Source organism: Macaca thibetana, chromosome 8, assembly GCF_024542745.1.
Source record: "Macaca thibetana thibetana isolate TM-01 chromosome 8, ASM2454274v1, whole genome shotgun sequence".
Taxonomy (NCBI): Eukaryota; Metazoa; Chordata; class Mammalia; order Primates; family Cercopithecidae; genus Macaca; species Macaca thibetana.
In genome coordinates, this window is record NC_065585.1 from 115,338,115 (window position 1) to 115,353,793 (window position 15,679).

Genomic DNA, 15,679 nt, shown 5'->3' on the forward strand with positions numbered 1-15,679 from the left:
TCTTCCCATCCTTCCCTTCTTGTCATTCTTCCAACAAAGATTTATGGAACACCTTCTGGGTGCCAGGCTCTGGGAACACAAGAACAGGTGAGGTCCCAGGCCTGGGGCAGCTCACAGGAGGAGAGTCCCAGGACCCTACCTCTTTATGCCACTGTGTCACTGTGGGATACTATCTTTGTTTAAAGGATATTGCGTTTGTTGCTGTTCCCCACTCCCCCACCCTTCCAGTCCACTTGCTGCTATAGTTTGAATCCTGATACTGAGTTCTCAGATGTTCTCTTGCCTTCACTCTTTTTTTTTTTTTTTGAGATAGGGTCTTGCTCTGTTGCCCAGGCTGGGGTGCAGTGGTGCAATCACAGCTCACTGCCTCAACCTCCCAAGCTCAAGTGATCCTCCTGCCTCAGCCTCCCAAGTAGCTGGGACTGAAGGCATGTACCACCACACCCAGCTAATTTTAAAATTTTTTGTAGACACAGGGTCTTGCTATGTTGGCCAGGCTAATCTGGAATTCCTGGGCTCAAGCAATCCTCCTGTGTCAGCCTGCTAAAGTTTTGGATTACAAGCATGAGTCACTGTGCCTGACTTGACTTCACTCTTATTTAGCCTATTTCTTTCTAGAACTGGTCTTTCCAACCTGATGTTGAGACACCTTCCCAGGCTGGGGCCTCCCTGCTACTCTGCCTGAAATTCTCTTTCCATGCCTGCTCCCCTGTTCCACTCCCACTCATCCCTCACAGCCCTTCCCCTAGGAAGTTTCCTGGATTCTTCTCACTGAGCAGGCTCCACTAGCACTCTGTGGATTTCCCTACTATTGTGGATTCTTGGTGATAAATGAATAGAGTCAATGAACCAGCTCACACAGTTACAGAATGTGGCTGAACTTGCTGTGCAACTTCCAGAGTCCATGAGTGACAAGAGGATTGAGATTTCAGGATGTGCCATGTGTGATTCACTGCCCTTCTCCATGCCTGGTGTGAGTTAAGCATGCATCTTCCAAATCAGTCCTATTTTCAAGTCGGTTAAGATTTTTTGAGTTCGGGTGTGGTGGTTCACGCCTGTCATCCCAGCACTTTGGGAGGCCGAGGTGGGAGGATCATTTGAGGCCAAGAATTTGACACCAGCCTGGGCAACATGGTGAGACCCTGTCTCTATTATATATATACATATATATATATTTTTTTCTTTTTTAAAAAAAAGCTTTTAAAAATAAAATTTTCTTCAATGTTTTAAAACCACATTAATAAATTTATATAAATTCAATATCTTTATTTTCTTTTTATGTACTTTAAGTGCCCGGCTAGGCAATTTATGACTTCAGCAAGCAAAAACCCTTCCAAGTAAATTTTTTTTTTTTCTTCCTGAGACAGGGTCTCATTCTGTCATCTAGGCTGAAGTGCAGTGGCATGATCATGGCTCACAGCAGCCTCAACCTCCTGCTGGGCTCAAGCTATCCTCCCACCTCAGCTTCCTGAGTAGCCGGGACTACAGGTGCACGCCACCACACCCAGCTACATTTTGTATTTTTTGCAGAGATAGGGTTTCACCATGTTGCCCAGGCTGGTCTTGAACTCCTAAGCTCAAATGATCTGCCCTCCTTGACCTCCTCAAGTGTGGGATTACAGGTGTGAGCTACGGTGCCCAGCCCCAAGTAACTTTACAAAAGTCTTACAAATCTAACACATTAAAAATTTAAATATAGCAAATCTCAAGATTTCTTAAACATTCTAGCATTGTTTGCAAATTTATTCAAATTCTCTCACATCTTTCCATTTAAAATCCTAAGTCTAAAAATCAACTGCCTGTTTTAGGTTGGAATCACAGCTGATCTGTCAAATAATCTGAAACGTCAAATTCTCTGAAAAGTGACACTTTAAACTCCAAATACAGAAAGGATCTCTAATCTTAACCCCAGAGTACTGACACTATGGGTTTCATTTCACTATAAACTCACCTGTGGCTGAAAACGGCCTCACCCTGTAAATAATCCCAGGCAGAAAATTCAAGGCTAAATCCTTTAGTTCCAGAGAAAGGTCAAATTCCACCTGTGGCGCCGACATCTTGGTACAGAAGAAAAAGTTTCTGTTTTCCAAGGGGGTAATAACTTATTAAAACAAAAGCGATCATTAAATATTTGTTTTGTTTTGTTTCAATTTAAAATGGAAATCCAGTGTTGTCCACGTGCCTGCTAATTGAACAGACTGAGCTGGGAACACAATCAGAATGTTGCTGTTATTTGAACAAGCCCAGCTGATGGGAGGTTCTCAAAGGCCAACTATTATTTTATTTCCCCAGCCCTGGGATGAAAACCTCAGCCTACCCTGACTTTTATGACTTGTCTTAGGTAACAGGTGTCCTTCCTTCTCTCTGAGCCTCTCAACACGACCTCAGTTCAACAATGAGAATGGCCCAGGCCATATGACATCCACATTTCCAGGGTGGAACTTCCATTCTTCCAGGGAGGGCCTGCCACAGGGGCACCAGCACTTCTTCCCTATTTCCTGGAGGAGGAAGGGCTGGGGTGCTGGGGGCAGAGGTGAAATAAGGGAGGCAGGGGCCTTATGAGCCTACATTGGCTCTGTGCCCTCTGGGTCCCCACAGGGTTGAGTGGGGAAGGAGACTGCTCCCACCTGTAGTCTTGGCCACTTATTCCTCTGCAGCCCTAGGGATGTGGGGTAAGAGGGGACTTTCAGTTTCTCTGTGCTGGGACCTCTCTGCCCCTCTGTCAAGGCCTTTTGGACAAACCCTAGACACCCCATTCTGGCTTCCTCTCCTGCATGGCTCACTTGTCTCTTTTTCCACATCTGTAAGCATCAGGCAAACTTAGTCTTTGTTTGTTTGTTTTGTTTTGGTGACAGATCTCACTTTGTCACCCAGGTTGGAATGCAGTGGCTCAATCATAGCTCACTGCAGCCTCAAACTTCTGGGCTCCAGTGGTTCTCCTGCCTCAACCTCTCCCAAATCACTGGGACTACAGGTGTGTGCCATCACAGCCAGGTGTGAACCTGTCTGATTTTTAAAAACTTTTTGTAGCGATAGGGTCTTGCTATGTTGCCCAGGCTGGTCTCAAACTCCTGGGTTCAAGCAATCCTCCCATCTTGGCTTCCCCAAGTGTAGGGAGTCACTGTGAGTCACCGTGCTAGGCCCTCACCTCTCTTTAACATCAGTTAAAAGGGAGGATGGAATGCACACATCTAGCTCCAGGTGGAAGTAATACTAGATGTGTGTGTTCCATCCTCCATTTTAACCCAGAAACTTCCATTCTTTTCTGTAACAGTAACTCCCAGAGTTACTTAGTTTCAATTTTCTATTTAAGCAGATTGATTTCCTGCTACTAGTTCATTCTTTCCATATTGTCCCTATTTACCAGTTTTTATTTGGATGTATCTGTTGTCTGTATATTTCAATCAAGGGGGTCTTTCAAGAGCCCATTGGCAGTTGTTGTGCTAAGAAGTGGCTTGGAACAGGGGGTGGGGGGCAAACGATGTCTGCCAGGCCACGTAGCTTCAAAATAAACCCTTCTCCAACCCAACTGCCAGCCAGAAACTTTGTTTTAGAAATTCTAGAGGAACCACTGCTCGTAAGTATGAATCTCTGCAAGTCTGCAAATGTCAATTTGTTGTGTGTGTGTGTTTTTTTTTTTTTTGTTTTTTTTTTTTTTTTTTTTTTTTTTTTTGAGACAGTGTCTTGCTGTCACCCAGGCTGGAGTACAGTGGCACAATCATGGCTCACTGCAGCCTCCAACGCCTGGGCTCAAGCGATCCTCCTGCCTCAGCCTCTGTAGCAGGTAGAACTGTAGGTGTGCACCACTACACCTGGCTGATTTTTTATAGAGAATCAAATTGCAGGGATTACAGGCACGAGCCACTGTATTGGGCCAGTCTGTCATCTTCACACTCATTTCTCTGACTAGCTCTGTGGCCTTGGTTAATTTACTGAGCTGTTTTGAGCCTGAGTTTCTCATTTGTAAAATGGGGACCTTAATTCCACCCTCAGAGGACCACTGTGGGGCAATACCAGGCATGACTGCTCAACACATTACTTCCCTTTCTTCCTCTCGCCAAAATGTTCCTGTACTTTCTTTCCTTCAGGTAGATGCAGGTGATCTTTGCTTGCTGCCTCAGCACCCTAGATATATGGTGACCCAGACCCTGTCCCTGCAGAGCTGGACAGAGGCGGAAGCAAGCCTGGCACCCAGGCATCTGAATGTCCTGCCATTCTTTTTGCGGGGGGGTCCAAGCGCTGAGAGCCCCTCTGCTGCCTGCCCTGATGGTGACAGCAGGTACCGTCAAGTCTCTCTGGTGGTCACATTTTCTAGCCTTGCAGACAAGATGACGAGCATCTCTGCAGGGCTACAGCTGGTGCAGGGATCTGACTTGACGCAGTCCCTTACATCAGGGGAAAAAAGATAAGGTACAGTCACCTCTCACTTCAGTAAAGGGTGTCACGCTCCAGTGCCTTCCAGTGAGCAGGCATCTTGACATTTCGTGTGATGGGACTTGTTCTTGATGGAATGTGCTGCTGCCCTCTGGATGAGAAAGGCCACACGCCAGCCAGGGAGGCCTTCCCCATTGTGAGTGAAGGACTGAAAGGCTTGGTGGCAGGACAACCAAAGTGGCGGGGGGTGGGGGCACAAAGGGGGCCAGCCATGAATGAGTGAGTGTTTGTAGAAAATAAAGAAGTAAATCTTGGTATTGAGTCAACAGATTGGTGCTTCTAGGTACTGTGATGATGAGAGTGTGAGATTAGAAAGGCCCGCTGAAATCAACCGTGCATCTGCAGACAGGGGACCACTAGGTACTCACTGCAAAGGATAGAGTAGCTTGAGCCAGGGGTTTGAGAACCAGCATGGGCAACACAGGGAGACCTTGGCTCTACAAAAAAATAAATCAGCTGGGTGTGATGGTGTGCACCTGTAGTTCCAGCTACTTGGGAGGCTGAGGCAGGAGGATCATATGAACCCAAAAGTTGGAGGTTGCAGTGAGCCGAGATAGTACCACTGCACTCCAGCTTGGGTGACAGAGGGAGACCTTGTCTCAAAAGCAAAAAAAAAAAAAAAAAAAAAAAAAAAAAAAAATTCAAGTAGATCCATATTGAAATGGAAAGATGCTTACTTTACATCTTGTAGAGTAAAAAAGAAGCAACATGTACAATATGACTCTTTTATGTAAAACTGATTGCGTGTCTGTGTGTGTCTGTGTGTGTGTGTGCAGAGAGGTGGCTGGAAGGACATTCATCACAACGTTAGCCACGGCTGGCACTGATGGTGGGATTTCAGGTTATTTTGTGCTTTTCTGTCTCATTTCCATTTGTTATAATGAGCATATATAATTTTTAGAGCCCCCAAGCGCTATTTTCATTTAAATGAAAAGAGCAGACTCTTTCTGTACTTTGCATTATCTCTTAAGGAAATCATCCACTTCCACTCCCGCCAGTTGGAACTGCTGGGATGCTGATAATAGGGCTTCTCTCACAGGCTGCCGTGAGGGTGAAATTCACATCTGAAGGCACAGGCTCGGTGCCCAGGTCTAACATAAGCTGACTGGCAACGCTTTCCTCTAAAAGAGGAAGAGTGGGGCTGGGTGGGGTGGGGAGGGCTGAGTCACTTGCTCGGTCTCGAAGCCTGCATCTTAGTATTTAGTGGCTGAGACCAGGGCCGCTGCACTGGGCCACGCCAGGGTCCCATTCAGAGTATAGTATACGCGATCCCCAGACATTTGGGGGATGGCACTGTGACTGCACCTGGGTGCCACAGTGGCTTCCTGTGATGCCAGGCTCAGAGGTGAAGACACCAGCCTGCCTTCCTTACTTAAGTAATGGAGACAAGGTCAGACGCGGTGGCTCACGCCTGTAATCCCATGTAGTGGTGGTGCATGCCTGTAGTCCCAGCTACTTGAGAGACTGAAATGGGAGGAGTGCTTGGGCCTGGGAGTTTGCACGGCTACAGTGAGCCATGACTACGCCACTGCACTCCAGCCTGGACAATGGAGTGAGATCCTGTTTCAAAAACAAAAAAAAGGTAGTGGAGACTCTTCACCTTACCTTATTAACCTTGAGGACGGCGGGGGTTGGAGGGATTTCCCAAGGCGAAGAAGGTGAAAGGACCTGAGGCAGAGTCCAGGGCCTGGTGGAGGCTCAACAAATAGTCGTTTGTTCCCCTGAATGATGAGAAATTTTCCAGGTGGACAAGGTGGGAATCAGGCGTGTAGAGACAAAGGAGATAAAGCTGCACATCTGGGTAACGGCAATGAAGGCAGGATAGAGAAAAGCAGCCGAGTGGCAACTTTTTCACAGGCATGGATTTGTCTACATTAAAATAGGTTTCTTGAAACATCATTTTTGGAAATGCCTTCACAGAACGAAACACAAACGTATTGCTGGTGTACACAACTCCAATATATAGAAAGGTGTCCCCTCCCCGTCCCAACCCCTGCCACAAATGGCTGCCAGACTCCCTAGGTGGACACAGCCACCAGCTCACACAGGGGTCGGCAATGTGTGCTGATACTGGACACCTTTCCAGGAAGCCACTCCAAAGACAGCAGCATTTCAAAATGCTTTTTGCTGTTGCAATCTCAGCTAGGATCTTGGCCCTCAAGGAATGGATTTGACAATGTGCAACCCTAGACTTGTGTGAATAAAATAGACCAGAGGAGAAGGAGATAGAGTCTTAGAGCAGTAGAGATACTATTCTTCTGACATGGGCTTCTAAGAAAAACTTAGATTGTAGCAAAGAATCAGAAATTCTATTGTCAGCAGAGAAGCTCCCTCATTGAAGAAAAAAATGGGCAGATGATTGCACTTGTTAGGTATTAGTAATCAGAGCTAGTGCTTCTATAGTACGCTTCCTGTTCTAAGAACCCTGCCTACACCTCACTCCCATTTTACAGATGAAACTTTGCAGGGTTGACTTGCCCAAGGTTACACATCAGCAGAGAAGCCACTTCACTGGGGGCAGCAACAACTATCGGTGTATGTCCTGGTTTATGCAGTGTCTCTCAAATGCCACATCTGATTCCTACGCTTGCCCCGAGCGATACACGTTTACAAATAGGGAAATGGTAGCTCAGAAACAGGGAGGGGCCTTGCTCAAAGCTTCATGGTTAATGAGGAAACCAGGTTTTCAGATGCCAGATCTTGTGCTTTTTTTTTTTTTTTCTTTGTAAACTCAGGGGTCTGTGAGTTCTTTAGGAACAAGATTTTCTGTTTTCAATGTGATAATCTTGAAAACAAAAAAGCAAAAAACGCACTGGCAATGAAAATTTGCCATCTGAAAGACGTTTTAGGGGAACAGGCGTTGGTTTTTGAGTTGTCTTTGTGGTACTTTTGGGTCTGCAGAGATGGAAAATGGAAAAGGGGTTTGCTTGTTCCCAAATGGAACAATGAGTTTTACCAGGCCCTTTCGCTTGGTGATAATGTATTTTAAAAATCTCATTTTCCGTTCAAATTTATTTTAGTCTGTTTTTGATATGACTTGAATTAAAAGAAGAAGAAAAAAAAAAACTCTTCAGGTGATGTCCCAGAAGTGGAGCTAAATGCAGAGCTTTCTGGGTTGGAGGTGGTTGCTAAGGAGTCCTTCCGTTCAGGTGGGATCAGGCTGCAGCTGTGATGGTTTCACACCGAGGCCAGCAGGATCGTGTCCAACTGAGCTTTCTTATGAAGTGGCCCCACAGGCCTCAGAGCAGCCAGACCAGCCGGACAGTGGAGGCGCCAAGCACCATCCATGCCGGAACAAGCCCTGGCAGTCACAAGAGAAGCGGAAGCTTCTGGTGGCAGAGGGAGGAGGCAGGAGCCCTGACACCCGGGGGAAGCTCCCCAACTGCTGCCATTTTGCACAGGCCACAAGATACGGCAAGGAAGGCCAGGGATGAGCTAGAAAGAGGGATTCTCGTGAATCCTGAGCAAAGGCTGACAGCCATCAGAAAGGTGCAAGTTCCTGTCATTTCGTTTCAAATTCCCTAAATTGTCATCTTTTGCAGTGAACTTTCCATGTGCAGGCCTTTTTACCATTTCACAAAAGCCCTTCTTGTAAGTTATGTGTGTCCATTTGGGCACCTAGCACAGATGAGAAGGTCGAGGCCCGCAGACTTTGTGCTCCAGGGCTGTGCGGCTGGTTCTGTCTCCAGCAACGCAGCTCTGACAGCCAGCGGGAGTATGCTTTATTAGTTTTATTTTTATAGGGTAAAAAAGCATAATTGAGAAGTAGCTAAGTCCCTAAACGACACTCATGGAAAGCCATGGTAGTTCCACAGTGAGCCCATAACAAAGCCACTGCCATTTGCCTCGTAGCAGTTTAATGAAATGGCAAACAGCACCCAGGAGGAAATGAACAGTGCCATAGGTTGGAAACTGAAACCTGCACATTCGTGGCAAATGTCACTGCATTTACAGGGAGAGAAAAAAAAAAAAAAAAAAACCACATGACTCTTCTTTGTATGTTAAGGACTTTTTATTTTCAGGCCCTTTCAGAGGAATCAATTCCTTTAAACTTTTGTAAAATGCCACAGGAGCCAAGGTTAAGCAATGCTCTTAACTTAGGAACTGACCCTCTCCAGGCAGTCTCCAAAGTAGATTACCTCGAAATCTCAAAAAGGTAGTTCTACAAGAGGAGCCTTTGAAGAAGCCAATCCTGTTTTCCATTGTTTTGCTTTCACACAAGTTGAACTTGAACTCTTACCTTTCTCCATTTATAACAACCAAAATCCACCTTAAAAAATTAAAGGCTGGGTGCAGTGGCTCATGCCTGTAATCCCAGCATTTAGGGAGGCCGAGGTGGATGGATCACCTGAGGTCAGGAGTTTGAGACCAGCCTGACCAATATGGTGAAACCCCATCTCTACTAAAAATAGAAAAATTAGCCAGGTGCAGTGGCGGGTGCCTGTAATCCCAGCTACTTGGGAGGCTGAGGATGCAGTGAGATCACACCACTGTACTCCAGCTTGGGTGACAGGGCGAGACTCTATCAAAAAAAAAAAAAAAAAAAATTGCAAGTAATGGCTTCTGTGGAAGCAAATCTTGATTTAGGGGCACACAATCTCAGACGCTCGGGATAGACAAACAGGAAAGCCAGACGCTCTCTGGGGACCACACTTGTGGCTGCCCACACTGCTCTGTAGTTGCCAAGAGGGTGGGAAGTCGAGACAACAAAGAACATGAAATGAAGCTCTTTGTCATTGCCGTCTCGGATGGTGGACTCCCGCCTGGGAGAGGCTGGTGGCCGGCTGCTGCCAGCTCACTCCCCCACAACTGCAATTCCTCTTTCCCGGTCACACTGCTATTTCTAAACATCGGCACTGTAATCAGAATGATTTCCATGAAAACAAAAGCTCATTTTCCTAACTTGCGCTCCAATGCGTACGTCGTTAGAGGCCTGAGATCAGAGTCTGGTGGTTTTCCTGTTTCAACCTGACTTTCTGTCCCTAGGGTATATAAATAACCTACTCCTAAGTTTGCTCCTCGAATGACAATCAGTTTTATTTCATGAGTTATGGTGTCCAAATGAGTTAATTTGCTTTTGTCACCGTCTGAGTCAAAATAGGCCACCTGCAGGCCTCATGCAAAATTTAGAAACTGGATAGACGATTTAAGCCTCAAAAATGCAATGATTTTTTTTGGGTGCACACAGGAGAGGACGGATCTGGGGTGTGGTCAGCAGATGACCAGCCGTGGCCTTGAAGGTCTCTGCAGCTGCGGGATGAGGGTGAAGTCCCCTATTTGCTCTGCTCAGCCTCTCTGTTGAGTATTTAAGAAATCCTGATTCTCCGTGTTCTGCCAGGGAGGATACTGCAGAAAGGTGGACTGGTGTGGCCATTATTTCAGCATCTTCACCATGTACGGGCCTTGTAATCTGTAGCCGATCTTTCTATAATAATTCCTGGTGCCGACCCCTGCAGAAAAATTGAAGTAAAAAAAGGAGCATTCACTTTAGTAATTCTCAAAAGTCGGCATGTGCTTCCCTCAGCCTTATACCCTTCCCCCACCCAGAGACCAAATTCTCTCCCACATAAAATCTCAGTTTAATAAGTTTAGAACATTATTACTTTGAATTCAGGCTGCATTAAAATACAGAAACTGCTAAGTGGAGAGAAGTTACTCTTTCCCTGATTTTTAACATAAGCTCAGGATATGTGACACACACACTCACAGGCAACAGCAAATGTGCTCACCCATATGTTGGAGCCTGTGTATTCACTATCCTACAGGCAGCTCCAAGCACTACCTTAGGTGCTACAGGTGAACGGGAAGAGGTAGATTTACTGTCTGAGCTGCCTATGCTTCAGATGAGGCCAAACGATGGATGGTTTCCCAGAAGTTTTAAAGAGAGAAGAGTGGGGGGGAAAATGGAATCTCCACTCAAGTAGCGAAGGTATCTTCCCCCAGTAGCGAAGGTACACTTGTGGCTACTGTCAGAAGTGTTGGGAGTATACAAGGCTTAACAGGAAAAAGTGTTTTCCTCATTAGTTGGTGTCAAAGAAGCAGGTTTGCTGGAATGGCCCTGGCTCATGAAGTGTGGTTTGTGAAGAGAAGTGTAGCTTTTTCACACCAAGCAACTGTCCAGTTCTCTGTTGACACCAACTGGGTGTTCTACAATTTAACTCAATTTGAACACGACCTACTCTGATGAGCACAAGGCCCCCTAGTTCCGAGCTCAGTCCAGATACTGCCCCGCAACTTCAGACACCAATTGCAAGCAGAGGGTCTGCAGGTTGCCTACAACTGCTGTCCGACTGGGCTACAAATGGAGGGTTCCTACAAGCCCCTCTTCAGATTTGATAATTTGTCATAATGGCTCATAGAGCTCAGGGTAACATTTACTTACGTTTACCAGTTTATTCCAGGATATGATAAAAGACACACGTGAACGGCCAGGTGAAGAGGCACACAGGGTGAGGTCTGGGAGGGTCCTGAGCACAGGACTGTCTGTCCCCACTGTGCTGGGGTGCACCATGCTCCCAGAAAGTGGATGTGTTTGCCAAAATGAAAAGTTCTCTGAACGCCATCTTTTAGGGATTTTTATGGAGTTTCACCGTGTAGGTATGATCAATTACTAACTCCATTTCCAGCCCCCTTCCCTCCCTGGAGGATGAAGGGTGGGGCTGAAAGTCCAACCCTCTCATCATAGCTTGATCTTTCTGGTGACAGGTCCCCACCAAGAGTCACCATATTAGAACAAAAGATGCCCCCTGAACCCCTACAGCTCAGGAAATTACAAGGGTTTTAGAAGCTCTATGTCAGGAACCAGGAACAGAGACCAAATTATATTTTTTATGATGTCTCAGCATTCAAGGAACATGAACTAGTTGAAGTTGGTACGAAAGGTCCATTACCCCTGCATATTGGACGCATTCCTCAAAGAGCACGGCTGTCTGTATCTGGGAGTGAGACAGCTGAGGCTGGGCGGGGAGAGCTATCAGCAGCACCTGCCGCAGGCACTCCCTCACTCCCTCTCTGCATGTCCCTGCACTGGGCTTTGGAGAAGTGCATCTCCTGATTCTTCTCTAGCTCGCTGGCTGCTCTTCCTCAGTCTCCTTTGCTGGTTCCTCCTCGTATCCCTAACTGAAATCACTGCAATATGCAGCTCTTCTGTGCACGTGCTTCCTGTGACACAGCGTAAACCTGCGTATATACTGGCGACCCCTGAATCTGTCACTCAGAGCCTCAGATTCGTCCACAGGTGCTGCACGACCCACTTGAATGTCTAAATCGGCATGGGAGGTGTAGCAAGTCAAAAACCCAACTCCTGGTGCCCTGCCCCCACAAGCTCCCTCCCTCAGGAAGCTCCCTCTCTGTAAATGGCCACTCCACTGCCAGTTGTTCAGGCCAACTGATTGCCATCTTTCCGTCAAATTCCACATCAAGAGACTTGAAGAAAATGAAAGAGGAAGCCCTGAGGCTACAGGGGTGGGGACAGGATTCTAGGGAGCAGGAAAAACAAATGTGAAAGCCCTGAGATGGGCGTGCGTTCGTCCTTACTCAAGGAACAAAGAGGCACCATCATGCAGGTCTCCTAAGGAATCTGGCTTTTATTCTGAGTGGGATGGAAGAACGAGAGGATGCTGGTCAAAGGAGGGACACGATCTGATTGCTGTTTTGAGAACAGAATGAAGGCTCCAGGAGGGCAGGGGTTTTGTTTTGTTCACTGTAGAGCTGCGAGCACCCAGAGCGATGCCTGGCACATGTGAGGTACATGGTCAATATTTGCTCACTGAATGGATATGTGACCAAGGGCAGAAACAGGGAGACCAGATAGGAATCGATGACAATAATCCAGGTGGGAGATGGTGGTGGCTCAGGCTGAGTCACAGTGGTGAAAAGTAGCCGGAGCCTGGGCACATGTGGAAGGCAGAGCGAAAAGAATCTGCCGATGGATGTGGGGTGTGACAGGGGCCAAGGTGACGCCAAGGTCACCTTTAGCCTGAGTAAAGGAAAAGTCTGGAGAAATAGGAGCCACTGTTGCCTGGGAGTGAGGAGATGGTGGGAAGAGCTGCAAGGGGCATCAGGAGTGGGGCTCCAGTCAGGCTGCATGTGGAATGGCTGCTAGACATTCATGCCAAGATGCTGAACACTGATTTTGGAAGTGTTTCTTGTTCTTAAAGAGACACAGGGAGTGCTATGGGTTAGGTATTTGTCTGCTCTGAAACTCATGTTGAAACTTAATCCCTATTACTGAGAGGTGAGGCTATGAAGAGGTGACTAGAGTGTGAGGGCTCTGCTCTCATGAAAGGATTAATCTATTCATGGACTAATAGGATAATGAGTTCTGGTGGTTTTACAACAAGAGGAACAGGGTGCTGAGCTGGCATGTGCAGCCCTGCCACTGTGTGATGCCATGTGCTACCCTGTGCCACCGCAGGACTCCAAAGAAAGTCCCCACCCTCAGGAAGGCCCTCACAAGATCCAGCCCTTCAACCTTGGACTTTTCAGCCTCCAAAACTGTAAGAAATAAATTCCTTTTCAGGTATTCTGTGAAAAGCAATTGAAAATGGACTTAGAGAGGGATGGTCTCTTTTCCTGGATGTTGCTTTGCAAGGTAATTTCGGAGTGGGGCAGTTGTCTTGCAAGGGGCTGAAGTGGCTGATGCAGAGTGAGAAGGCATAGCCACCTAGCTTCTTTTGGAAACTGTTGAACCCTAAATTAACCAGTCCCAAAGCTTCTCTATATATTTCTTATGAAATATTTTCCATTTGGTTTAAGCCATTTTGAGGATATTTTTGATTTTAGGTATACAGCTCAGTGTTGCTAAATACATTCACATTGTGGTAAAACCATCACCCATCCATCTCCAGAACTCTTTATCTTGTAAAGCTGAAACTCCGTACTCACTAAACATCAACCCTACTCCCCCTCTTCCAGCCCCTGACAACCCCCATTCTACTTTCTGTCTGCATGAATTTGACTCCTGTAGATACCACATGGAAGTGGAATTATGCAGTGTTTGTCCTTTTATAACTGGCTTATTTCACTTAGCACAGTGTCTTCAAGGTTCATGCATGTTGGGTACAAGCCACTGAGTTGAGTTTTCTGTGACTTATAACTAAAAATATCATAACTGACAAGTAAGCTTGAGGACAGGAAGAGAAAAACAAACGAGGTCAAGCCACTATTTAAAATCAGAATTCAGAGTAATTCTGAACACACTGCTCTCCTGCTTAGAATCACTAATGATGGGTCCCAAGATAAAGTTCAAATTCCTTAGCCTGACCCACAAAGTCTTTCCTGCCCAGACTCTTCAACTTTAGTTCCTGGCACAGTTGACTAGGTCCAGAATCAGCAAACCAGGCCTGGCATCACCACCCGGGCTCAGCCACTGCCTCTGGGCGCTTCCCTCAGCAGCCGCCTACAAGGGCACTCTCAGCCACCCTCCCACTCATCCCCGAGGTCCCACCAGGAGACCTTTGCAGATACTTCCCCTATCTACAAAGCCAGAATTCACAGCACCCTCTCTCCAGGCTGGCTGTGTGCCTTAATTAGAGTTCCATTGTTTTACTAATCACACTGCACAGGTCTGTCTCCCTCCCTAGGATGTCAGCTCTTTAAAGTCAATGGCTTCTATCATCAGTGTCTAGCATATAAGCAAGATGCAATAAATGTTTGCAGATCTCTCATATGCTGGTCAGCTCTTCTTATGTTGTGTATATACAAAGAAATGTGTTCCTGGAGGATGTACGTGAAAAAAAAAATGGCTCTATGTTGGGTGTTGGGTAATGGAATGATTCAATATACAAGAGCTGAAGGGCAGGACAACTTCTTAACCTAGGTACAAATTTCCTACCTTGTTGGCTGAGAGATTAAGAGGCACCTTCCTGACTTATATTATTATCTCTATCTAACAAAAACTGCCCCAAATCTTTCAGAAATATTTCTGGCTTTTTATATTTCTATTTTACTTTTACAAAACACATACTGTTTTCCATGGACTTAAAACAATGGAGAATGTCAAACACACAAAAGTGCAGAAGACAGTGCACTGAACCTCCCTGCACCTATCACTCAGCTGTAGCAGGGACAATTCACCTACGAGACCTCTTTTTTTTTTTTTTTGAGATGGACTCTTGTCACCCAGGCTGGAGTGCAATGGCACGGTCTTGGCTCACTGCAACCTCCGCCTCCCACCCAGGAGACTTCTAAGCTTCGAGCTTTCTACTCAGGTGAACTTAGAAAACATCTCTAACATTTCCTTTTGGTTCTGCTCAGCTCAGTTCCTGGAGACATGTTTAGTTTTGCTCTTTTATATGTCCTCTGTCAAATGAAAATGATGGCCTAATTTTCAGAAGAAAGATGTGTAATTGTTGGTCCAAGAGCTTCACTTCCAAAAATATGCATCAACCTATATTTTTCTACCATAAATGGCTGCAGAGGTGAGAGAGAAGAGTTCCTTACATCTAACACAGGACCAGACAGTCCTTGGATAACCAGAAAGTTCAACAATCAAGAGTGCCCTGATTTCTTAGGCATGCTGGTTGAAAGAGCTGCTTTACTGGGGTACATCTAAGCATTTCTCATCATGATTCCCACGGAGCTACAGGCTCCTTGGGCCTTCTACTTTTTCCTTTCAACAGGAGGTGTGCCCTAGAAATGATTACCACCTTGGGCAGGGGCACTCAGGCCTCACGATGGGCCTTTTGGAGGAAAGCTGTGTATTGAAGCTCTTGTCCTTATTTTCAATAAGACGCGGCAGGCCTGAGATGGCGAGCTCAGCCCTGAGATGGAACACTGGTTCCGGGTCTTCTGAGAAGTGCTGGCATCCAGGGGAGGGAGCTTCACCTCTAGCCAGTCTGGACTCTAACCTCTGCTCACCTAAAGAGCTAAATTTCTTTCTGCCTCTTGTTTTTTGAAAGAAAAATTTCCTCCTGTTTCTATAACCTGCAGAACAGGTTGGGAAAGGCATTAGCCCTGCACTTAACTACCAGGGTTGGGGTGAGGGCCTTGCTCTGCTCTGATCCCCTCTCCATGTTCAGCAGGGCTCCCAGAAAGTCCTCTGTCATAGTAACTTTCCTTTTGTTAGCCAGCCAAGAAAAAGCAATCATCCTTCAGAGCTGACGTCAGCCACCCTCCTGGACTGACGTGCAGGCTGCCTGGACCGTCTCCGAGTCCTCAGCCTAACTGCTCTGCCTCCCCTAGAGAAGAGGCGCCCACAGGCTGTATGAGGAGCCAAGTGCTCCACCCGATGGCCTGCGTGGGG

General features: G+C 46.5%; 2 protein-coding genes across 2 annotated transcripts in view; one reads left to right on the forward strand and one right to left on the reverse strand.

Moving 5' to 3' along the window:
- The window catches only part of CCDC25 (coiled-coil domain containing 25), a 614,024-nt gene that overhangs the window by 143,427 nt on the left and 454,918 nt on the right, over window positions 1-15,679 (forward strand). The window lies entirely within an intron of this gene.
- Window positions 8,428-15,679, reverse strand: part of ELP3 (elongator acetyltransferase complex subunit 3) — a 104,825-nt gene continuing 97,573 nt past the window's right edge. The window contains exon 15 of the mRNA XM_050802491.1: window positions 8,428-9,884. Coding sequence (XP_050658448.1) covers window positions 9,808-9,884 — 77 coding nt within the window. The 3' untranslated portion in view covers window positions 8,428-9,807. The remainder of the gene's footprint in view (window positions 9,885-15,679) is intronic.